Source organism: Echiichthys vipera, assembly GCF_963691815.1.
Source record: "Echiichthys vipera genome assembly, chromosome: 5".
NCBI classification, from domain to species: Eukaryota; Metazoa; Chordata; class Actinopteri; order Perciformes; family Trachinidae; genus Echiichthys; species Echiichthys vipera.
In genome coordinates this window covers 20,671,165-20,697,235 of record NC_139830.1, presented here as the reverse complement: position 1 = coordinate 20,697,235, position 26,071 = coordinate 20,671,165, and the positions used below count along the sequence as shown (strand labels likewise).

General features: G+C 41.0%; 1 protein-coding gene across 3 annotated transcripts; it reads right to left on the bottom strand.

The window, feature by feature from the left end:
* Nucleotides 1-9,098: 9,098 nt before the first annotated feature.
* On the bottom strand, nt 9,099-24,767 carry hic1 (hypermethylated in cancer 1). Of its 3 annotated transcripts, none has more exons than XM_083913757.1 (2): nt 24,646-24,767; nt 9,099-18,286 (listed from the first exon to the last, which is right to left on the bottom strand). In XM_083913757.1, the coding sequence occupies exon 2, from the start codon at nt 18,267-18,269 to the stop codon at nt 16,059-16,061; it is 2,211 nt and encodes a 736-aa protein (XP_083769883.1). In that variant the 5' UTR covers nt 18,270-18,286; nt 24,646-24,767; the 3' UTR covers nt 9,099-16,058. The 3 variants fall into 3 exon arrangements, with proteins under 3 accessions (XP_083769883.1, XP_083769881.1, XP_083769882.1); XM_083913755.1 differs by lacking the exon at nt 24,646-24,767 and adding an exon at nt 22,875-23,015; XM_083913756.1 differs by lacking the exon at nt 24,646-24,767 and adding an exon at nt 22,875-22,921 and having other exon boundaries at nt 9,099-18,302.
* Between the last annotated feature and the right edge of the window lie 1,304 nt (nt 24,768-26,071).

The window sequence follows — 26,071 nt, the reverse complement described above, 5'->3', positions numbered from 1 at the left end:
CATTTTGGTGACATTGGCCAATTTACCGACGTAATAACTACCTGTAAACACCTAAGCAACGCATTAGCCAGCACACAATATATGAATCTATGCAAGAAATGAAGCTTTTCTGCAGGCTTGTGGTGACCGAAACCTTCTATCAAACACAATATAGTACCTTTCAAACTGTACATAACCCGTACCGACAAAACACTACATTAATTTTGCGTTTCTGCCACAGACAGTAGTCCTAAATGTAGAGGGGGGCGTTACCGGATGGTAGGAATGTAAGAAGCGTATTGTTTTTAGTTTTAATATTTCCTCCTGCATTGCTTGGACTTGAAAAAATGAGCTGAAGAACCTTTTCATTCCTTGCTGCCCATTTCAGCTCTTGTTGTATTTTCTTATAGATAGATAGATAGATAGATAGATAGATAGATAGATAGATAGATAGATAGATAGATAGATAGATAGATAGATAGATAGATAGATAGATAGATAGATAGATAGATAGATAGATAGCCACTGAGCATGCAGTTGCTTTTAGTTTTACTTTCCAACCTTATTTTCTACACTCAACGCCACTACCAATATTTATAGCTGATAGAATTGCGTGACTCAGCTGAGAAAGACTTTTTTGTAATGTGATCATGGGAATGAAAGATGAATCCGATTTGCCTGAAGAGAGCAAGAGGCAGAAAGGAAGACCTAAAGAGGAGGGGAGACAAGCTGCAGCTGGTACAGGAAGTGATGATGAGGATGGCAGTGGAGGGCACGAGAGCAATCCACAGAACGTTCTCACGCCAGAGACACCAGAGCTCAGTCCACACACACACACACACACACACACATCGCGTGGCAAGTCTGGTTATCCAATCATTTTGTTGTGTGTCTGTATGTGTGTAAGTGTGTTTTTGCAAGTGTTATCGGGAGGTCGAAGATGGAGACAGAAGACGTCAGACCGTCCCCCTCTCTGTGTGTTTACACTCAGTCTAAACAGCAGACCAGCCACTGAGGCTAATGGGGCTCTAATCTAGAGCTGGATGACACACACATGTCGCCTTCTGAGCTTCCCAAACAGACCATGCCACATGTGCATTTACAAAATACTTTCACTGTATGTTTTTTACATTTTAATGTATGTAATGCAGTCGGCATAGATGGATATTACACCTTTTTAAGTTATTTTCCAAGCAAACATCACCTACATGGGGAACAATTTGGGGTTTGATCACGGATATTAGCGACATGTGGACAGGAGGACCCACAAATTAAACCATCAACTTGATAATTAAAAGTCAACTCACTCTACCACCAGAGCTGTTCGTTGCTTGTTTTGAGTTTAAAAAAAGAAATTTGGAAGATTTAATGTTTACACATAAATGAACAGATTCACACAGGCACTAACAGAGACCAAGAGATGCACAACATACCGAAACCACACCCTTGCTTTCTTCTCACCTTTAAGGTGCTATCTACACCCATACACATACGCTGTGCAAAAACACACATACACACGCACACACAGACACACACACACACACACACACACACACACACACACACACACACACACACACACACACACACACGCACACGCACACGCACACACACACACAAAGTGAAAGTGATGAAGCACTTGATAATTTATTACCCTTGTCAAACTTTACAGAATACTAATGGACAGCTTTTATGTGTGTAACTCCACGCTAAGAAGGTAATGGACACCATGTTTTTAACAGCTCAGTGACTTTCTCTTTTCTGTGACACAAGGAAATACACACACACACACACACACACAAATACACACACACACACACACACACATATTTGTGCCCAATGCTCAGTCTTTCCCTGAGAATGCGTCATCAAACACAATAGCGTTGATGTTTCAGCACCAGATCCGGCAGTCTCCCCTTCACACTTTTTGTCATACGCAGAACACATCTCACTGCCAATACTTTCACACTCTCAATAAATTAAAGGTCACGCAACTCCTATAGGCCTAACACACAGAGCCTATATGTGTCTCTAACAGTAACACACACCCTACTCTCACCTTATGAACTGCAATTGTGTGCATGCCAGCTCATTAGTTTGTTCAATTTTTTCCCTCCAGGCCTGCAGTATAAAGGCTCTCGCTACCTTCCATCTGATAGATAAAGATCTCATTATTACTCCCTATGTGTGTGTGTTTGTGTGTGTGTGTGTGTGTGTGTGTGTGTGTGTGTGTGTGTGTGTGTGTGTGTGTGTGTGTGTGTGTGTGTGTGTGTGTGCGTGTGTGCGTGTTTGTGTGTGTGAGTGTGTGTCACTAAGCCAGGCTGGCCGTCAGCCTCTTTCCCCCAAGGCCATGTAACTTTGTCCAGGCCTGTCTTGTCGCTGCACTCCTCTGTGCTGGATGTGCAAACTTTACTCTGTAAAAGTCACTGTTCAGTTTACAGTGTGTGCTTCTCCCTGTTGCTCTCTGTTCGGCAACTGTGAATGACAAATTCAGGAACTACCTGTTTCTTTTATCACCATGTGGGTTGGCATGAAACACGCAAGTTTCTGGAAAATTTAGCTCATACTCATAGGTCAGTTTATAGGTGTTTTGGCATCCTGGTGCACTCAAGGCTGTGCTGTTTTTACACTTTTACGTAGGTTTCTTCCATATTTTATTAGCATTTTTTTTTGGCCTGATAAAGTATGTGCTGTGGCAGAACGAGTATATGCATTGTGTGAGCTGAGAGAAACAGGATGGGTGGGTTTGTCAGGGCAGGTGCCCACATGTTAGTCAATATGCAGGCAGGAAATTGCACTGGCATAGACACACAAACACATGCACTGCCCACAATATACACCCAATTTGTCACATGGGCCCTTTCAGCAGCTGTGGCAATACTTCCTCCCCGTACTCTGCTATACTTCTCACACTGTCTTCCTCTCTTGAAATCAGACTTCATCTTTGAGAGAGAGCCAAACCACCCAGCACCATCCTAATCCTCTTAACCACTCACAGCAACACATTAAGTCCCTGTGTTTAGGTTTTGCAGTTGACACCGCTTCGACTAATCTGTCGACTAAACTCAACTGAACTATACTATTCCTCCAAAGTTTTGGCTTCCGGTAGCACTCCCTCCGGTCTGAAGACCTCACATATTACATTCATGTGACATTTACCTTATTTTTTTATCAAGCATGGTAAAGTTGAAGTGTCTACCTTAAAGGGACACTGTGGCCGTGACCAGATGATGACACGTTTAATGCCAATTAATTTCCAAAGATTCTCTTGAGTCACTGGCTTTAAAAACATCATTGTTTGTGATAATGCTAAAACGTTGCATTACATTCCGTAGAACCAAGTCATAAACTCAGCAAACTGAAGTTAGCTAACATTAGCCATGGCTTTAGCAGGATGCATTGCTCATTACTTTAAACTGCATTAATTAACTCAGCATTTCCCCACATTGCTACGGATCATTTTAGCATTTTTCAGCTCATTCTTTTTTGGTTTTCCAGCTTGCTCTCATATATCTCCTTTCCAGCCAAGTTCTTTCAGCAAAAAACAAAACAACTCTAATCAACCCACTGGATGCCATCTGTCTAACACCAAACAGCAGATAGGGTGGTGGCCGAAAACACAGCTCCAAATGAATGCTAATGTTTCTCCATGTCTGCTGGATGTTTAAAAAGACAACTGCTTTCCAACATATTCGCTATAAGGTGATGTTGTTTTGCGGCTTGTTACACTGACCTTAAGGGGGGGGGGGGGGGGGGGGGGCTTTATCGGCTTTAAATTTTTAGTTTGTAAAGGAATTCCTTGTTATTTCACAAAAGTCACACTGTCTCACTTTAACATAGAGACAAGTAATGTAAAAAAACTGTTTTGCAGAAAAGACCTGAACAAAGATGAAATACTGTGTGTGCACAAAAGAACAAATTAGTGTTTTCTATTATTGTGCTTTTGGAATGACATGCTGCCACATGTGTTGCACCTCAACATATCTCTTGAAAAACAAACTGTAAAACACTTTATTCTATGGTGCTGTTTAAACGGACCTTATATAAATGTTTTGTCCGTAAGAAATCCAAGCACAGTTTCATGGCTGTTTTTCTCTTCACATCTACCCCAGCAGGTGAACTAGTTGGTTATGAGGGAAGCGTAATAACTCTGAAACATTTTTTAACTACATGCATACTTGGCCGTAACAGCTCAGCTGCATTATATCTCCACGTTTTTCAACTTGTCAAAAGCAGAACTAGCCATAACACCAGAGTATCACCAGGGAGTAAGGTTGGGAAACAAATTCACAGAAAGTGGGAGAGGGAGAGAGTACCATATGTGGGTGAGAAACATGTTCTCATACAAGCTGTTTTTCTTTTGTTTCAGCTGCACGGCCCCACCTTAAATGAGGACAGGGAGCAAGGGAGCACACTGGACAGAGGAGAGGAGGGGAGAGGTAAATGGGAATTCATTGAAGAATTGGGCATAATGTGCTCTGGGCAGTCCCCGACCCAGCTGTTTTTCATTCGGTGGGAGTCCAAGCAGTGAAATGTAGCAGGGGTGGGATAGACAGGCAGAGAGAAAAGTGGAGAAGAAGAGGAAGAGGGAGACAGTAAAACATGGCGTGAGACACAACATGTAAAGGTCATGGAGATGGCAATTTAAGTGTACTGGTGTGTCATTTTCTTTCTTTCTCTCCTCTTTCTCTCACACTGAAAAATGAGCTCGTCCATTACATCAAAACATACTCCCTTTAAAGGAATGAGAGTTCTTTTTACATCTATTAAATAGTTAACACTGTGTAGGATACATGCCACATTCTCTGTGTGGTTTATCCTGATCCTCTGGCCTATGGCACCCTCTCAACCCAAATAGATAAAATTATTTGAAAAGCACATTAACTGTCAAAGCATACAGTAATTTTAGCAGCTACATGGCCACATTCATCCAAGACTCAAACTGAAACTTTGGTTACAATCAGTAGGTCGAGTTACGATCAATAGTAACTATTTTGCTAATCATATAAACCCACAAAGAACATGTCAAGCTAACCAGCAGCAGTGTGCTCTTAAGAAGCATTAAGCAGGAGGCCATTAACACAAATTTCCACACCATACATTGGTAATGTTCTGATTGTCCACATATTAATGTACATTTTGTGTATGATGGATTGTCACTGTTTTGTCCGTGGCTTACTTATTTCGCTTATTTTCAAATCAAAAACATAATGCAAGACTTTAAAAAATTATAGGAGTTCCCTAAAGAAAGTGCAGATTATTTTCATCTGTAACAACACTGTAATAACATTTAACTATATTTATATGTGATGAGAAATAAACAGTGAGAGTGATACTTTGCTATCAGTTTTTTCTACTTTTTACCCCATTTTGCTTTATTTCAAAGGCAAGATTATTTGCTGGAGCAATGCAGTAAAGCCAATATTAAACATCATGTGCAAAATCCAATTTGACTTGCTTGTTTTATTATATGAAAAAATCAGATGAATTATCTTCTTACTCATCTGAGAAGTGACTGCCAGAGGATGTGTCTGAGCTCAGAAAACACAAGATATCAGTTGGAAATTTAACACAGATATCAGAGAAGCAGAAAATCAAGATGCCTCATCCTATTTAGTTTCGGTTCTCTGTTCATTACTGAATGAGCCAAACTGCACATTAGTATGAAACATGACTGGAACATCTTTTTAAATGTTACTTGTGTGAATGATTGCTTTTTGTTTGGAATTGTGGCATGATATTGAAATTCATAATTTACGCCTCCAGAAATCTTTTTCTATATTTCCTGGAATTGAAGAGAAGTTATGAAGGTCCAAAAATAGGAGCAAAGCTCAATAATGCTAGAATTCCTCTTTAATGACATTGATACATGTGTCATTTCAATCACTGTTTCACACGCAGACAAGGATATGAGCACACACTTCCTAATCTCTTTCCTTAGTGCTGACAGCAGAGTCACTGCAGGGTGTCCGTGTGTGGACATCAGAGTCCCTCAGAGTTGATATGACTCTGTACTCAACACCTTTGCCCTTCTCATGTCCCATCTACTCTCCATCTGAAGCACCAGGTTACACAAACTTCCAGTCCACTGGAAACCCACTGATAACCTCATCTATGCATGTTTTATTATTCCTATTCAGTGGGAAAAGGTCTCTCATACATGGCTTGCATGCTGAAGAGTTCATTGCTCCATCCTTGTACAAACACAGACGGGCATCACGCACGCTTGCATTCATACCTGTGGACATTTTCATCTAACTTATAGCTGGCACCCACCAAACTCGACCTTACCGGGGTACGCAGTGCCCGACACCAGACACCTCAGGCATTTGTCATTTAATATGTGATGTCTCTGAGTGGCAGAGAGGCAAGTGAGCAAGCCAAAGCAGGCCTGCTGCCAAAAGGTCTCCTGGTCTCTCACTATGAGCAGTAGGCACCTATAGGTTTCTGACAAGTGCCCCAGAATTGAAGATATTAAAGGAAAATTCATATTTATGACATCTTGGGTCTTATTTTCTTACTTAAGCCCTCATTTATACGGATTAAAATTATAAAATTGTACTTAGAGCACAGCTACATATCATAGCTACAAATCAAGTCCAACATGGCAAAAATCCTAAGCGATCACACATTCAACAGGTTTTAAAAAAAGAAGAGAGAACAAAAACGAATTGATGATAACATCCATCACCGATTTGTACTCTGGTTCAACTTTGACCTATTGTTCTTACTTACTAATGTGTGCAGTTTTCTTCTTCAGTGAGAAATTATTACCAACTTTTGACTTATCGCTGTGTTCAGACCAATTTTAGCCCTGTGTGAAAAATGTGCCGATTGCATGGCCTCCGGCATGGCCTCCGGCATGGCCGCTTGCAGCTATCTCAAGAACTGCTCATCCAACAACTTCCTTGGTGCCTGGGCAATGCGGCTGCCAAGTAGCACCCCCTAACACTCCTAGAGTATAGGCCTCCTTTGCTGAAAGCTAGCTATTTGGGACCAGGTATTTCCAGGAACAAAGGCGTTTTCAGGAAGTTGAATGATTAAAATGTTTACGTTGCTACAATGTAACATCTCCGGTCTCTCTTTCTTCATCTGTTCTTGAATGTACTGTATATTGGCAGTGTAACAGTTAAAAGGTGTCCGCTCTCAATACACTACACATTGTGTAAATAACTCACTACTAATAAACATGTCCTGTAGATCTCAAGAGATCACACTTAATACTGCACTTCCTTGAGTCCTCAGTAATACACCTGCCAAGTGTGAAGTCAATCAGATGAACGGTTGTAGAGAAAATCAAAGGACAGACAGACTCTTTTCATTTTGAGGTCAGTACATTGATGCAGCAGTGGTGCCAATGAACAGGCCTCTGCCAAAAAAATGCGAGGTCATCTGACAAAAAAGTTTTTTCATAAGACGTCATCCACTGCACTAGACATTCAAATAAATGCTTGCAAACATCCCTGGTAGTGTGCTTTGTAACAGGAAGGCCATATTTCTACTGTTTACCTCACATTGCAGCAAAGAAAAACTAGTTACCGCTGTGATAACTTCCTAGTGTTGTAAAATCCTGTCTGAAATTATAAACAGCTGGGCAGCATTTTGGATTTGGATAAGCCTTTTAACGCATTAAACTTGTTACTTCCTGGCTCATATGTCATGTCACACCAGTACCTGACGCGTCAGTTCAAGGGCAGTGAACGAGTGTGGCCAACCCACCGACGTAGCCCATTGCAATTTTTTAACACAAGGCAATTTTTGCTCTGAACACCCACTTAGCCCCAAATACACATAATGTGGTTTAGGTAATCCGTCCAAACTTTTGGCTTTTTTACAACCCGTCTGATCATTTTGTGTTTCTTGCCCCATTGGACTTCATTGTAGTGATTTCCCCGTGTTCCTAGATCTCTGCAATACATTTAGTGAGCTCAATGTTCTCATACCAATAGAAAATATCATGACAAGTTAATTCCTGACCTTGGAAACACTTAAGCTCTGGAAAAAGCTAGTAAATGGACTTTGAGTTTTGATAATAGACCCAGTATGATGGCCCCAAGTATGAAAATAAAGCCCACATTCTAACAAACTGTAATTTTTCCTTTTATTCAGGGAAAAGTGAGCCTCCGTTCCAGGTTTAGGAAACAAAATGAGCTGAGACATGTGATGAATGTCCTGCTGTTCCTTTTGTTTTCACCTACTGTTCAAACAGCATAAAGCGGACAGTGTCTTTCATTACACCTGGTGAATTTGATCTCTCAGGAAGCACCTCTAGTTCATGAATTTTGATGATTTACAGCACCTGCGAGAAGACATGCTAATTTGTTTAATGTCAAGGCCTAATTTGTGGCAAGTTGGTTGATTCATATCAGACATTTGGAAGGAACTATGATTTCTTATGTGCTGGTGATAATAAGGTGATTTTCACACAGTGGAAAAAGACGTGTGTGTGTGTGTGTGTGTGTGTGTGTGTGTGTGTGTGTGTGTGTGTGTGTGTGTGTGTGTGTGTGTGTGTGTGTGTGTGTGTGTGTGTGTGTGTGTGTGTGTGTGTGTGTGTGTGTGTGTGTGTGTGTGTGTGTGTGTGTGTGTGTGTGTGTGTGTGTGTGTGTGCTTTCCTGGCTGGTTTTGCTCCTGCTGACAGAGTAATGGATCTGTTCATTGTTGCATGTGGACTATGTGTGATGTATGAGATTCATTTGAAATTCTCTGTCTTAAATGAGGCACTCACATGTCTCCATATGGGAGAATATAGACTTGAAGGCGAATATATTATAAGAAAATGAACAGAAGTTGCTTGTTTTCTTCATCGCTGTGAAATGGTCTTGATCGTGGTCTTTTGTCTCATATCCTACTTTGTAAAACCCATATCATGCTCCATAAATGTGTCAAAAACACAAATGGTTGCTGCAGTGGTGTACTTAAGGTTTGATGTGGAAGATTTTGAGGTCAGTATAGGGTAATTAAATTCAAGAAAATATCAATGTAATCCTATCCGAACAATTATTTAGCGGAACGTTTGTCTAAAAGATATTCATATTTATGTATTATGTTTTGTGAATTGGACCTGAAAAAAACACGTCATACTTTAAATAATGACACACTTCCTTATAAATCGTTATGCAATTCACTTTATTGCCAAGTTGATTTTGAGTATAGTAACAAACAAAACAAACATGACATTTTTCACATTGGCTTTTAAAAAAAATAAAAGCCTTATCACCATATATTTATCAAGACATCAAATTAAATGAAATTATTATAAAAACCCACAATTGAAATTTACAGAAAAATTAACTATAAAACATTTTGACATGCAATAAATACATTCATTTCACTAAAGCAAAGTAAGATCAATATTGACAAAGAATTGCAAAAAAATACTGTTTGGTTTAATGTATTGCTTTTTATTGTTTTTTTATGGTATTAAGCTTTGTAAAACCACAAAACGAAACACTGGACATTATTGATGTTTCATGGACGTCTGCTGAAATAAGATCATGTCTTCCACTGACAAATCTCATTTCCATTGTAAATTTGTGATGTATGTATTCTGTCATGTATTTAGTTTTCCATCTATCTGTAGCTGCTACTGTCTGCGTGGCAGTCTGTGTTACTGTTGAACCTTCTTATACGTGAACTACAACCAGCCGGGTAAACCTCCTCGAAATGTCACAGTGATCTTCATAATCCATCATTTCTACACCTTTTTTTTTCCAAAACCAGAAAAGAGTTTTTTGTATGCGTCTCTAAGTATACGTGTGTGTGTGTGTGTGTGTGTGTGTGTGTGTGTGTGTGTGTGTGTGTGTGTGTGTGTGTGTGTGTGTGTGTGTGTGTGTGTGTGTGTGTGTGTGTGTGTGTGTGCGTGTGTGAGTGTGTTGACCCTGAGGCTCTGTAACATTTTGGCACATCTTGCATGTTGGGTAGAAGCCGTCAGTGGACTCACCTTTTCTTTAATAATGGCTTTTTCTACAAGAAGCGACACTCCAAACGGAGCAAGGAACCTAATTAAATCTGACCTAATCTGGAGCAGCGGTCTGCCAACCAGCTGTGTGTGTGTGTGTGTGTGTGTGTGTGTGTGTGTGTGTGTGTGTGTGTGTGTGTGTGTGTGTGTGTGTGTGTGTGTGTGTGTGTGTGTGTCTGTGTCTGTGTGGGATATACAATCAAATCTTCTCCTTGACCAACTTTTAGCTTTTCCAAATTCCTGCTGGTTTCGTCTGCTCTTTGAATTTAACAACTTCTGGAGCACCCAAGTAGTACACTGTAAACGAAAAGATTCAAGCCAAAGTCCACTTAGTCTGTCTTGTATGTTTTCAAGGTAGAGACAGAAACACAGGTCCAAGCTAAACAGATGGAAGACAACACGGGCAGCCAGAACCCCCTTCCCTTATTCAACTGCAAAGACCCTACTGTGGGTCGTGTGCTGATTGGGTGATAATTGTTAGTTCTGAAAAAAGGATGACATTTCTGAGGGCATGATGACATGAACATTAACATTTTTAAAAAATCTTGACAATGACCTGCAGCAATCGACAATGAAAAGGCAAAAAAACTTAATTTCCTCACAAGCTAATTTCTCTAAAGAAAGGAAATGAAATGGAAACTCAGAACTGAGTGGGGGAAAAAGAGTTGGAGAGACTCACAAAGAAACCAGATTTTCTTTGTTACTTACTGAAGGTTATGACTATCAAGCACAAGCTATTTCTCTCTCACTCCTCCTTACTTGTTCTCTCCATCTCAGTGCATGACTTGGCTGGTGCAGCCGAGGCCCGGCTCAATTGTGCAATTTCATACATGTTTACTTTACTGGCATCTTTCTGAACATATTTTCCCCTGAACATTTCCCCTCACATTATTCTGCATTTCCTCTGCAACGATATGCTGTCTTTAATCTCCCTTTGTAAGCCATTTCTTGGCTAGAGGATCAGAATACAAAAACGATGTCAGAATTTTTTTCTTTTTTCTTATTTGGCCCATCTTCTGCTGTATTCTAACACATGCCACAAAGTTCATTTTGGAAATTGATCAGGGCTTAAAGAAAAAGAAAGTAGCTTTTCACATAAACATTTAGACAACTGTCTTCTTCAGCATGAAAAACAGCTGCAAGTAAGTGGATCATGGGGGGGGGGGGGGGGGGGGGCTGTGGGTGCTATGGGTCAGCGGTTTGTGCTGAGGGTAAGAAGAGAGAAGGGACAGAGAGAGGTGAGGAGGGAAACTGTGCTTCGAGGTAACAAGGGCGGTGAACGAGAGTGGCCAAGCTCTGCACTGTAGGGAGGAAGAGGAGGAAAGCGAAGGAGAGCAAAGTGCCAGAGGAAAGGCAATTGTGGGACTTCTAGGGGATCATAAGAGTAATAAAAAATCACAATACAATGATTTTTCCAGAAAAGTGCAGTTCGGGGAAATAAATCTAAAGCAGCTGCTTGTAATAAAGACTCTTGAAAGTGTCAAATCTCTCTGTTGTACTTCACCCTGCTACACTGTGGGAAAGGAGTTCAGACACGTAGATGGACAGGTGCACTATGTGGACACATCAGAACACATACACACACATATACACATACACACACAATCACACACACACACACACACACACAGACATACAGACATACACGAATACAAGTTATTGCAGAATCATCAATGATTGTTATACTGAAGGCACACTGGTTGACTTACAAGTTCGTTTTTGGTTTCAACACCAAAATAAAAAATAAGGCTTGATTATTGATATTATTTGGTTCTAGCTTACATTAAAAAATGAGTCCTCGTAAAAAATAAATATGTACACTTGACAATAGTGGTATGTCTGCACTGCACTCTCAAGGTTAGCCACATAGATAATGGCTTCCATAACAAGGCAAAGTCAAAGTTGGTCAGAAGCTTAGCTCGACAATAAAACCCGTGGGGACTACAAAGATTGTTGCTGAATTTTGTTTTGAACATCTGCAAATGTCTGCTAAGTGCTTCAGTCCTTTTGGCACACATCGTGAAATACAATAAATGTCAAACAGCGATGTGATTGCAGATCAGGACTATTCAGCCTGTTGAGCCACATAGGTGACCTCGGTCCACTGCCACTGCTAGAAAGCTTAAAGGCATTCTTTGCATTTTCTAATATTAAAGTTAAACCCTTTTTTGGTCTACACTGGGTCGCTGGATCTCATCCAGACAGTTTTTACTCCTATATTGTTAGTGTTATAAAAGTTGCAGATGGTTGAGGATGGTTGCCATAAAAACATTAGAAAGGAATGAAGTGGCCTAAAACATAGGATAAAAAGGATGAATCTGCATATCATAGTTGTTTTATCATAAATTGTTTTAAATGCCTCATTTTATTTCTGTCAAAACATCTTCTTTTAAAACCACTTTGGTGGAAATGAGAGATTTTCTGAGTTGGTGTGTCATATAAATAACATTAACAAAGGCATAAAACCCCAAGGGGCGAGTGGCTACACCAGTAAATTGAAACAAGACTGTTGTTATTTCACTAATTGAATCAACCACAGAGCAGTAAAAATACTGCAAGTTTTTTAATTATGATTTACATTACAGTTTCTAGGCCCTTACCCCCATTTTATTTTTAATGTTATCAACATAATATGGACAAAATATTGTAATAAATTCCTGTGACCAAACTGATGCCAAACCATTTTATCCACAACATCTTTAAATTGTAACAAAATGTCTGAATGGCTTGCCGCTGCAGCTGCAGCCCTCTAAAGCCTGTGATATCCTATCACCGTGATACTGAGCAGAGGTCTATTCCCAAAGAGCAAAAGGGGGAAGGAAAAGAGAAGATACAGTCTACTTGTTTTCTGAATGGAGAGTTTTAGAAGTACGAACAGGCTTTCATACGGAGACAATGGCTCCTGTCCACCCTGCTGCGCTCTCCCTGCTCCTCTCCCTCCCCATTCTCTGTCTCTCTATCTGCCTCTGAGCAGAAACACACGGCACATCCTGCTCAACAAAACACACCAGCCAAAAGTTCACTTCCTGCTCCTCAGCTCTTCTCCTTCACACCAACCCTATTCCCAGGACATGCATTAACAGACCTTCATACGCTCGAATGGCATAGGGACATACAAACAGACAAGCAAACGCTTCCCCTTTCAATAGATACACAACCCCACCCCCCATCTGTCATACAAATTAATGCAATCAAGCAAATTTCAAACAGTGAACATCCTACAAAATGTTTAGCCATTATCTTGCTCTTCCCTCCTGCACAGATTTGGAGTGACAGTGGAAACACTGTGTGTTATTTTAACAGTGTAAGGCAGGGGAAAGGAGGAGACAGAATTTCATTTAAACTAGTGAATAAGAAGAAATGAGGGGACTGAAATTCCCACGGCCGACATCCGCCTGTTCCTTCATTTTTAACACTTAGGCACATGCTCGCAAACCAAGTTTTTTTTTTGTTACAAAGCTAAACAAAGAGTCCCAAAATTTGAAGCATCATCCAAAAAAGGAACTTGGCTTTCTGTGCGTTTGTGTGTGTTCATACCCGGGCTGCAAAGCTACTGCTCGTCTGTTTAGGGAATAATCTTGCCTTGTGGACATTTTTTTGTCACCTAGTCTTCTATGTGTGGTTGAAACCAAAGGTCAATGCCATCGTGCTCTCTAATGTGTGGTTCAGAAATTCACAAACAGCCAGTTAAGATACTACCAAAATGACTTTGCCTTATGTAATAACAATGGAACTGGTCAGACCGGCACAGGCCTCTTTGAGGACAACACAAAATAGAAAATGTATACCGCATAGTATAAAAACAAAAAAAACAAGAAAATGTTAATATCACATGTTATCTCTCATTCATAAAACTGTAACAAGAAATGTATAAACACAGAAATAACCACAGGTTTGACACAGGACATATGTCCTGTTGATAAGAAAATAAAAAAATGTGTGTTGACATTGTAATTCGATGGTTTAGTAAAGCTTAGCGTCCCCATGCTGGGTTCAGTCCTGAGGTAAGCACCAGTTTCCCGTGCGCTGCTTTCAGTTCAAATCAAAAAATAGAAAAGTAAGTGACAGAAAACAACATGTTTGATATGATCATATGCTACAGAGAAGAAGCCTTTAAATTATTGTTACATTTTTACAAACAATCCCAAAAGTCAGGCACATTGTCTCTGTTTGTTTTTTAAGCCTTTAAGATTCACTACGTCTATCACAGTGTATTTATGGCTTGTCTTCACATTCACCCACTGAGGTTGGCATTGGCACTAGTGGTCAGACATTTCTAATCTCAATCAAGGACCAGTAAAAGTGAAAAAAAGGCCAGCATGTTCTTTGGAATAAACATTTTAAAGACAAAAATGTGCCGTCAACCCGCAACCTTTAAGTGCTCTTTTGTTTTCAAGCTGGAGGAACTGCTGGTCAGCCAACACAGAAATATGTCATTCTTTGTTTCCGTGTGCGATACCAAGCAAGGGAAGGGAGTAGAGGCCGTGAGACATTTGCTAGGCTCGGATACGATGTTAATAAGTGGATCAGAGGGGTGAGATGGCAGGCATGAAATGGGACATCATGCCGGCGAGCAGTGGGAATTGTCCAGGAGAAAGTGAGATTTCACAGGGATTACTGAGGCACAACAGCTGGCTTCCAGGGAAGACCCACAAACCCCTTCTTATGTTCATATCACAGACAGATTAGCAGCTCGCTTTTTGTGTGTGGCAGGGGGTGAATATGTGTGTGGTGAGTGGAGTGGGGTGGAGTGGAGTTGAGCGCTGCATTTACTTTGGCCTGTCAACAGTAGCATTGCTCCCTGACAACAGACTACAGGGGAGGGAGGTCAAATTAGAGGTCAGACAGTAGAGCAGCGACGCAGCATTTGACTACCGCCGTTACACATTAATCATCAGACTGCTATGAATGGAGAAATTGATTTTGACAGTAAATAGCAGATTTCTATGCCATTAATTCTGACCTGGTCCCGGCCTCTCTGCTCGGCTGCATCCATGATTGTATTATTACACAATGTCAGAGGCAACACCCATGCTTCGTCAACTCCATAAGATGAAGCTACACTCATCGTGAATGGGGCTTAGTGTGTCATCAGCTGGGTATGTGCAATCATGTCCTAGTTATGAGATCACAGGGCTGTGCTTACAGCATCCCAATAAACACTTGGGGATGTTAGTCAAAATGCAAAGGAAGTTTTAGCTCAAGAATACTTACATGCTAAGTGTAAGGCTGATTAAGCTACAATTACTGTCACATAGTATGAGCCTTTATCTGCACAAATATGTGGGGGAGTGGGTCACTTTTAAAAGTGTGGAGAAAATAAAACTGAGGAGACTTTTCCGAAATGCTGAAGCAATTGCTCTTATCGTTCAGGCGTTTTTGTGCGGTTTTGTGAAGCAGGGACATGATTTGGAGAAGCTGGAGAGTGAGATACATAAATTGTCCAGTACCCCAAAAACAGAAAAAACAGAAAGAATATATCCTCCCATTACTTTAAAGTCCAGCAGAGTTGGCTTATTCATTTGGTAAAAGTTCCGCTCAGGTCTGGACCGAAACCTTGAATCTTGTTCTTATGTGCTTTTCATTAGTTTTCTTTTTTTTTTGGTACACAGGTGATACTTGATAGTACACAGGTTTAGGGTCAGATTGCAACATTTCCTTGCAACAGTTTCTCTTTGGATTTCACCATAGTACAAAAATAAATAAAACAATTTCATTTTGGTTTTCAATTTGTCACTTTGGCTCAATGCGTCATTTTTTAAAATGTTTGTTTGTATACACTGTACATAAATACTGTACTTCTTCGAGTGTCTCTTGGTCACAGAATAGCACAGAGCTCCATTATGAAGGAGCACTTTAAGAAACATTAGATGCATAGAAAGGCACTTACAGTCTACACTTTTTTGTGTGCATGAGCAGACCAATTCTGCTTGGCCTGAGTCTGAGTTGCAGTGGAGATATTGAGTTGAGGTGAATGGCTTTAGAATACTGCAAGTTGTATGTGTGTGTGTGTGTGTGTGTGTGTGTGTGTGTGTGCGTGTGTGTGTGTGTGTGTGTGTGTGTGTATGTGTGTGCTCGCACAGACCTATTGGTGACTGCCCCTTAAACAGGTCATGTGGTCTTAGCTGGGTGAGTAGCGGTCAATGGTGCGGGCTTCAGAAAGGGCCAGTGGGGGAGGGGGAAGGGGTTGGACCATGATGTCCATCTTGTCATGGGGGAGGCCCAGGTGCTCTGACGCCAGTTTGGACAGCGGGTAGAGGCTTTCCATGACCTTTGCATCAGCTACTAGTTGCTGCTGGGCTTGAATGAGAAGCTCATTGGCCTTCTCTTGCTTCAGCCCCAGATGCTCTGCTGCATATTTACTCAGAGGATAGATGCCCTCAGCAAAGTCCAGCTTCAGTTTCCCATCTGTGGTCAGGCCTCCTGCGGTCCCTCCGCTGCTGTGCATCTTCATGTGGCTGATGAGGTTGCGCTGCTGAGCGAACTTTCCTCCGCACACTTGACATTCATAGGGCTTCTCACCTGAGTGGATGCGCATGTGCTCGGTGAGGCGGTACTGGCGGGTGAAGCGCATGCCGCAGGAGTCACAGGCAAAAGGTTTAAGGCCCAGGTGGCTACGCATGTGGCGCGTCATTGTGCCCCGCTGCGTGAACTTCTTGCCGCAGATGCTGCAGGGGTAAGGCCGGGTGAGCCAGTGGGTCTTCTCGTGCTGGCGCAAAGTAGCTGGATCTTTGTAGGACTTCTCGCAGGAGGAACAGCGGTAGGGTCGCATCATCTCGCTGATGCCCCCTGAATTCAGCCCCTGGCTGGACTTGGTCTCCAAGTGGGACAGACTGTTCAAACTGTTGCTGCTGTTCAGGCTCCCATAACCGTTTGTGTTACTGCTCATGTTTTTGGTGCTGCTGTTATTGCTATTTCCCATCTCCCCACCGGAGTTGCCGTACAGCTCTTCTTCCGTGTGTGTCTCCACATGTGCATTGAGCTGCTCTGAGCTTGGGAAGCCTTTGTCACAGGGAATGCAGACATACAGATTGTCCCCGAAGCTCTCTGGCTCATACGGCATGTGGAACCTCCCCATTGGTCCAGAAGGGGACGGGCGGCCTTCACTACTGCCCGTCTCCTCTGTGCCTGACCCGCTCTTGTCATCGGCTCCTTCACTCTCCTCCCCGGCCTTGTGGTGGTTATGATGCTGATCTCCATTTTCACCCCCTTCCTCCTCATCCTCATCTTCATCTTCATCTTCAGGTGTGTATGACAGTGGCTCATGTTTCACCCAGCGATAGATGTTGCCTATATCTCTGCCTGCCTCTCCACCTTCCGTAGGGGTGTCAGGGCTGGGGGGGCATGGGTAGCGATCTCTGCCCTGGGATCCTGAGCGATGCAGGTGGGGGAGGTGTGGGCCAAGAGGCTGGTTGAGATGGGGGAATGGTGGAGGAGTGAGGGAGCTTGCCTGATCAGTTGACTCCATTTTTTCTGAGGGGAAGGCCCTTCCATTCGTCCCCTGCATGGGACTGGTGTGTCCGCTCAGAGTCCCGTCTCGCTCTTCATCATTGTGAGTGTTTGCCAGATGGGATTGGGAGGGTGTGTGCTGAGACTGGGAGTTGGGGCTTTTCTTGGAGAGATCAAGGCCATAGTTGGGCGAGCAGTTCCTCTCAGAGTGGGCTGAGCGCCCAAGCTGGGCAGGCAGAGCTGACTGCAGGGACGGGAACACCTGAGAGCCCTGGATGGAGGTGGGAGCATACAGCTCCCCAGCATGAATGGCAAGTCGATGGGGAACTAGCTCCTCTAGTGGTGTTGCACGGGTAGCATGGCTATTCAAAATTCCTCCTGGAGGGCAGGACTGAATGACAGGAGTAGAAATCCTATACCTTCCACCACTCCCTAAACCCATACTATTAGGCCCCATCTTTGGGTAGGGCAGAAATGCAGGACCTGGGCGGGAAGGGTACTTGCCATTTCTTTTCAGCTTCTTTTTGCACAAAGCCACTAGGTCAAGTAGCTGAAGGTAGCTGGCTGCTGCCAAGACAGCCCCTAGATTGGGTTCAGTGGGAGAAGCAGGGTCTCCCTCACTAAGTCGGCCTGTGTAGATGTAGTCCAGAATGACCCTGAAGACCCCTGGACTCACCATCTCGTGGTCGAGGTTGATGAGATTGTCATGGACCACCAAAGATTTCAAGTAGAGGCTGCTGGCAGCCAGAATGTTCTTGTGAGCTCTGAATAGGGCGTTCTGCACCACAATGATAACATCACACAGGAAGCCTTTGGTTCGTTGGCTGTTGAGCTGCAGGAGGAGATCCCTAGCATGACTTGGAACTTCCATGGCATCCAACATCGTCTTCAGTCCGCCACCTGCAACAATAGATATCTGTAAAACGTCATGCGGCAGTCAGTATTTTCTTACAAAAAAAAACACAATTCATGTGTCATGTTCTGTACCACAACAATGGTTATTGATGTATTGTATCAAAATGGATCTATAAAAAACAAAAGACTCCTGCACACTGTCCTTTTCACTTGCAGTCAGAGATATTTAATAACAATATTTTGGTACACTGACCTTCATTAAGTTATTTTTAATAACCAGTGAAAGTGTGAAGGAGTCTTTTGTTCAGTATTTTAGTTATACAAGGTTTGAGTGCCAAAAGCTTTTAAATATGATTTAAGGACAATTTCAGGAGATATTTGGAATAATAAAATAAAATAGCCTATGCATAAACATAACTTTATGATAATTCATATATTATCATTAATTAATTAATTAACAGATTTTCCTTTGACACGTCAATTAAATAAAATGCATTTTTATGCAAATTCATTACACCAGTTACAGTTTACATATTCATGTTGAATCCATATATTTCACTCAATGGAACATGCACAGAGTACAGAAGTATGTGTGGGAAGTGCACATGAAGACCAGTTAGTCGAATTGAACTTTTACTGAAGGTGAGCGGTTGCAATGGTTTTCTCATTATCAGAAATTCAAGTCTACACACTCACTTCCTCTGCAGCGAGCAAAAAGAAAGAAATTCAGAGAACAGCAGAAAAATATTTTATAACGGCTGGCTTCCTGATAAAGTTTTGCAGAAGGGGTGTGCAGAGTTTCAAACAAAGCAAAGGATGAATGTTTCACAAGTATGATGAACAGCAGGTATAAACCTGTGGGGACGGACACGTCCAAAGAAAGATCTTTCGGCTCCGCTTTCTGCTCAGTCATATAAGGAACACTGAGCGCACGGGATGTAAATCAGCATTACACGGTGTCATATTTGACGTTGAGATGAGCTCCAGGAATCTAATGCACACACACTTACGCACACACACACACATTCATACACACTCAAATATCAACACTAATTGTTCCATCAAGCCTAAAATAAACTATATCAGCTGCATGCATGAAACACCATGTATTGTTCAATCAGTGGCATCTGAGGATAGTTTACTTATGAGATTAAACATCTCAAACTGTCCCTAAGGGCTTAGTCTCACTGATGGGAAACAAGCTACTAAATAAATATCATGTCATCCGTCTGATCATGGTCTTCCTGACACCAGCTCATTCACTTCTTGTTTATTTCATTCAGTGTACACAAGAATAGGGAAGTATGAATTTAAGTAAAATAAAGCATGACGTATTAGTTGCTAAGAAATTCTGGAGAACAAAAAGTCATGTAACTATTATCTTCTCTTATAGTGCACCAGTGATGGAACTCCTAAAATTCAAGGTCACTCTTTTTCACAATTTTAGCAGTGTATTTTTAAAAAAAAATGCATGTTCAGCATCAGGCCTATGGCATCAGAAGGAAATGTCAGAACTGAGGAAACGGAAAATGAAAAGTCAGAATAGGTACGATGTCCAGCTGGTGATCATGCAGAGAACAGTCATCAATATGAAAGGAATATTTTAAATACCACCAAGTGTTATCTTTTAAAAAGTGTTAGTTTTTAATTTCAACGGTGCTCTTCTCATACCTACACACATGACTTGTATGCTCACTTATTATCTGGTCATGATATCTAGAAAAAATAAACTAAAAGGTGATTAATCCAAAAGGCGAGCGAGACAGTTTTAGGTGGATTTACGCTCCATCATGTCTCCAGTTGTCATCTAAAGTGTTTCCACTTCTGGTTTCTGTCTGGCTTCGATTACTCAACGCTCATATTTTACTATAAATTTCAACGTCGGTCAGATCAAACGTGTTTAGAAATGAGGGTGATATGAGGAATAGGCCAAGTACTTTCCACAACGTGCTGAACTTTTGTAGTCTCCAGTGCATTAAGAGGTGTTTAGCTTACTGTTACTGGTTACAGTGTGGAGCATAGTGACACTTTGTGTACTCACGCACACAATCAGTGTACATTCCCGTCCGTATGCGGTCTACAGCGGCGTATTATGTGACACAGTTCAATTGCATCACAAAGCATAACCGAAAATGAAGCCTTCTTTGTAGGCTATCCTGATTTATGAAGACAGATTTTTGGTTATTACGGAGCTTATAAGACATTCAAATCCACGTTTTTAATCCTTTACATTTTTTGTTAAATCTTTTGTGATACAAGAAAAAATAAATGTCAACATTTATGTGCACCTGTAACGCGCTGTGCACACAACAAATTATTTTTGGTAACAACAGTAAGGGTGGCTGTGGGTTTCCCATCAAGACAAGAGTCTCAATTCTCTTGTTGTGTTCAGTCTTAAGTAAGAAGTGAGAAGCTACAACTTTCCTTTTTAAATATCTGAGCTCACTGTTTGATGACTGTTATACTGACCACAGAAAAACTCTTGAAGATCACAGCATCCTGTTAGGAAGCCATCTATTGCAATGATACTTAGACTGAGAACACATCTTAGAGCAAGCCTGCTGCATAGAATGTTCTTTTAAACACCCTCAAATGGCGCACTGCAGCTTGTTTTGTTATTCTGTTGTGTTACACAGTGCTAAATGAAATCATGTCTGTGGGTTTTCAGTCCTGAGAGAAGGTCCCAAGTCCCTCTGGGATGCATGGCTGTTTCCATCTGATAGCATTGTATATAATGACCCATCAACATGCTGAGGAAACTGTTGGTAATGACGTTGTTTACGGCATTCAGTTATTTGCATTAGATTAATATTCACTGGTCCTGTGTTTTATCTGGTTTGTCACTTTTGTGGTTTGGGGTGAAGCAGGAGACTAAACTTACATCCAGCCTCAGTCACATAAACACTCAGGCATCTGCTTAAAATGTTGTGTTGACATTTTTTTTTTCATTTAATTTCAATTTGCTGCCCACACTCATCGTTTATTTTAGAACCCATCTGAACATATTCATACACAGCCCATGTTCAATTAATGAGGCAATTCAACAGCAGGGTAAATTTAGCCTACAAGAAGAGGTTTTACAGTACTTTTATGTTATTTTAATCCAACTCGTTTCTTTTTTCTTTCTCTTTTTGTGATTCACAAGAGGCAAATGCATCAAAGAACAGACTGAGTTTGACAGTGGAGTTTGAAAAAGTTCCCCCTGAAGCGCAGATCGAGCGGTGGCACTCGATAGGTGAATAAACTGACTTTTAGTAAGACCAACAAACATGGAGAGTCAGTTTCCTGTTTGATTACTGTAATCTGAAAATCATCACACATTTAAAAAAATAATGTCGGAAGTATGGTAGCGCCTTTAATCACATAGGGCCAGAGTTATTGGTTTATTTAAACCACAGATCGTTTATAATTATATCAATACGATATTATAGCCTATTTTCTTTTTTCTTTATTTTTTTTAATTACACTTATTTAATAGGCCTACCGTGAAGGTTTAGCAGTATATTTCTATTTGTACGTGTATTTAAAAATGGCATTAAATGCGCGGTGTGCGTGTTTTATTTGCCTGTGTCGCGGTTAATCGACGAGCAAGATTTCAAGAGTATCACTTGTGCACTTTACGTCCCGTTCTGCAAGCAAAGCATTGAGTCTTGTGCTGACTGTGTGTCGCCGAGAAGATACGTCCTGTCCTCTCTGTGGCTCCAATCTAATTTACTCTTTACTCTTCACATACTGCAGTAAAACCGAATTGCGAGTGGATGCATCTGTCTGAGCTGCAGCGCCTCACCTTTAAAGCCTTCACCTTGTGTCTCAGTCAAACGAGCCTTCAATCTCCTCCAGAGACAGACTTGTTTTCAGCCCTTTGTAGTCAGTGTGCATCGGACAGCTGTTTCTCCTTCAGGGCTGTCAACAGCAGCTTCTCTTTCATACACGTATATAAAATCTCGGAAACCAGAAATTCACGCAGTAAAAAAATCCCTCCAAATGATTCTCAAAGCAGCCTAATAACCGTTAGTAACACACGCACACAGTGATGGGCCTGTTTTATAATGTCCTTTAGGCATTTATTTATTTTTACCGTTGCTTCCTTAATGTATTACATGATTACTGAAGTTCCCTTTTAACATGTACCCTTTAAATAAATAAACTGGAAGGTGAGACCTTCAAAAAACATCACGTTTAAAAATCTGAGAGCGAAACAGACTTGGCTTGTTTTGTTGGTAACTCGAAACTTATCACGGAGTCTAATTTTGCAGATTTCTTTAATCATACGTGATTTCAATTCACCATTGCGTCACACTGATCCGGGATGATTTTTTTTTACAAATTAACCGACTGTTATAATTAATTACTGAAAGAAAATAAACAACCGATTCAAATTAAATGCAAGAAGAAAGAAAAAAAAGAAGAAGCAGAGCCTTCCTTGTCGATATCAAAATGATAGGCTGTTAGAATAAAAATGACTTAAAATGCTCCATGATATAAAATACGCATTTTTTTGTTTGTTTTGTTTAAAAACAGAATTCCTGTCTGGCTGGACGCATTTCACAACATTATTGAATAAAATCCTAAATGTCCTGCTCCCCCCGTTCTTGTTTGGGTGCCTGCGCGCGTGCAGCATATCAGCTCTTACCTGCATGCCCGATGTCTTCTGCCATCCGATCTAAGTCTCCCTTAATGATCATCTCAGCAGTCTCTAGGACTCATATCTGACGTTTCAGCTTTGAACTGCCAGCCTCCAAAAAACCATGCCAGTTTTCCGAGCGCGTCTGCCAGCTCTTTTTTTATGATTATTAATTGATATGAATTTCTTGTCGCTCCTTAGGTCCGTCCTCCCACCCACTTTCCTCCCTCTCCCTCTTTCTCTGTGTCTCTGCCCCTCCTCTCCCCTCTTTCTCATCCCCTCCTATAAAAAAAAAAAAAAATACGTGCTTAGACCAGCATCAGTTTCCTCCTATTTTTTTTTTTTCTAGTAATTTCCTTAGCTATTTTTGAGTCGGAGCAATAACGCGCACCGGGATGATAATGGAGCCTCTATGCGCCTTAAGTGTTTTAGCGCCCCGTGTGATGTCAGTCTATAATAAAACTAAAAGGTAAAATCGAGGGCAGGAACTTCAAGTGACCCCGACTTGAACTTCTCAACACATCGTCTTAAAGAGACAGGCAGACATTGTATGTGCACGTATGTATGTTGCATATTTAGGATCGGGCAGCCCACTTAAACTGTGGAGAGGAGTTTAACAGTGGATTTAAGTGGTTACATCAACATGTGTTAAAGCTTTTCATGTCAAGGTCCTTCAAGGAATTGGGATTTCCCCCCCCCCAAACACCCCCATATTTATTTGATTTTTTTTCACTGAGGCTAAAATTAATACATTGCTATTTTAATGTGCGCAGTTTAGGAAGTTCATAAGGTATTGGTATTCTTTAATGGTATACTTAATAATCAAGTAAAATCAATGAAACCATAAAATGAAGGTGTCTTCCAAACCATCAGACCTCCCTTGAGAAGATCTGGAGGCGTAATGGCTTCACTTAAACAGCACAATTAGCTAAGTGGAAGCTGAAAGGAGCCCCCCCCCCCCCCCCCCCCTCTCTCTCCCTCTCTCTCTCTCTCTCTCTCTCCCTCTCTCAGGTAAAACACCTGCTGTGACTTCAAAGAGGGGGGGGGGGATAAGGGTTGAAGTGGACAGCATCACTGATGGTGTATGATAAATGGACAAATAAAAGTCCACTGAAAAAGTAGCAACCCAGACATTAGGGTCTATTTTGATGTGTGAATGACGTGCCCACCTCCTTAAAAGCTTGTCAAGTTTTAAGTTTCTCCACAAGAAATTTGATGTCAAGATATTATTGTGATAGATGATTTTTTTTACGCAGCTGTATGCCATAACATATAGAGCCCATATGGACCCTGCTGTCTTTAAAAGAATTGCTTCCCAATTTATTTTTCAGATATTTTCTCTTTTATGCAGTAAACCTATACAGCCATAGCATTCACTATTAAAATTAATTATGAAAACAATTTTATTTGATGTGGGGTTGTTTTTTTTTTATATAAATGATAACGTTTATTTCTTACTCTACGCCTACAGCTCATGCATGTACCTCCTCTCCACAAGACCTCATCATCCAGCGTCTTGGATGATTTAAATATGTCAAGATTAAAAACTGAAAAATAAAAAAATCTAATAAAGCCCAAGTGACTGTATATCAGAACAGCTTTAGGCCGGTCGAGCCCCTATGATCCAGATGTTGAAGCTTTGTCTGTACTAAAGGCTACATCAGGGGCATCGACCCAAAACGAAACGCCATTCTGCATCACATTGGATAAACTCGTTTTAGCAGTCCACTAGTGTCACAAGTCAACATGAATCCCATCTCTGCCGTATACACGAGCTTACCTCGAACTCATGTCTGGTGCTCTGGCCGTATGTCTGCTCTCCTGTTCGGCATTCCCTCATTAGGACCTCCGCTGTTTCCTTCAAGTCCAGTACTCTCTTCAGAACTTCTCTTCCGCGTTACTTTGCAGCCCTTCTGTCTCCCCGGTTTTCCCCCGGCTTTCACTCTCTTCCATACACTGAATATCTCACGTGTTAACAAGACTATCTGACACTTCAGACTGTGTTGGGGTCCGGCCGGACCAAAACCTGCCGGCAGAGACTTTACGCGCACAGCGACACCCAATGGTGCATTCTGCGACAGCGCGTCCCAAGGAGAACATGCTGTGCAGTGATTTTTTCTTTTTCTGTATGGTGGGTGCAATTATGGTCACATTGTGCCCTGGTTTGTGAGCACCATATGGAAATCACGCAGTAACAAATCACTCATATCGATTAGCTTTTCATGCAGGGAATTAGACTAGAATGCATTAAAAGCTCAAGTTTTTGTAAATTGGAGGTAGTGAATTGAGTACAGGTGAGTTATCCTTAAGTGATGACTACTCTCTATAGTCACAATCAATTATTCCGATATTTCACTTGAGTAAAAGTAACGTAAAAGTAAAGTAAAAGTATATATCTACAAAAGCAACAAAATGTACTTTTAAGAACTAAAGGTGCTTTTACTGTTATAATATTATATAATTGAATCCTTATTATTGATGCATTTGCATGTAAGCTGTGTGTTTAATATTGTGTTATATGTAGATGTTAATCACTTTATACATTGCATGATAGTTTAGTCTATAATAATGCATCATATTTTATATGCCTATTCTACATTGTGTGTGTAAAACTGTAATTTGAAAGTAACTGTTGTCAGATAAAATAGTAAATAATAATCAATGTAGTAGAGTAAATATTTCCCAGAGACATGCAGTGGAGAAGATGTATACATTTTTATAAAATATTGAAGTAAATTAGAAAGTACCTCAGAAAGTTGCTCTGTGTGCCAACGTTGTATCCCAATAAAAAGGACTGTCTTTAAATCAATTGCATTCCAACCTGTCATGTAAATGAAAGATGCCTTTTGAAACCATGTATGCCAGTTTTTTGTTGTTGTTTTTGGTTGTAACCATCACTTAAGGCTGGTTTTATTTCAATTTAGAAGACAAAAGATGATTACTATGACTTACCAAAAACCAGTCGGTTCATTCACTTCAGTGTCTCTAAAAAAAGAACATTTTGATTTTTTGATGCATGTAGTTAGCAAGAGTCATTACATTTCTATAAACATTAATTCTAACACATATGTACTTTATTTAGACGGATGTCTATTAACTGTCCCTTCAAGTCTGTCTGTCCATCCTGAGGTGTTTGAAAGGCTGCAGATTGAAATTGATGAGACCACTTATTTCAGCATCACTGAGGTTGTGTGTAGACAGCTGAT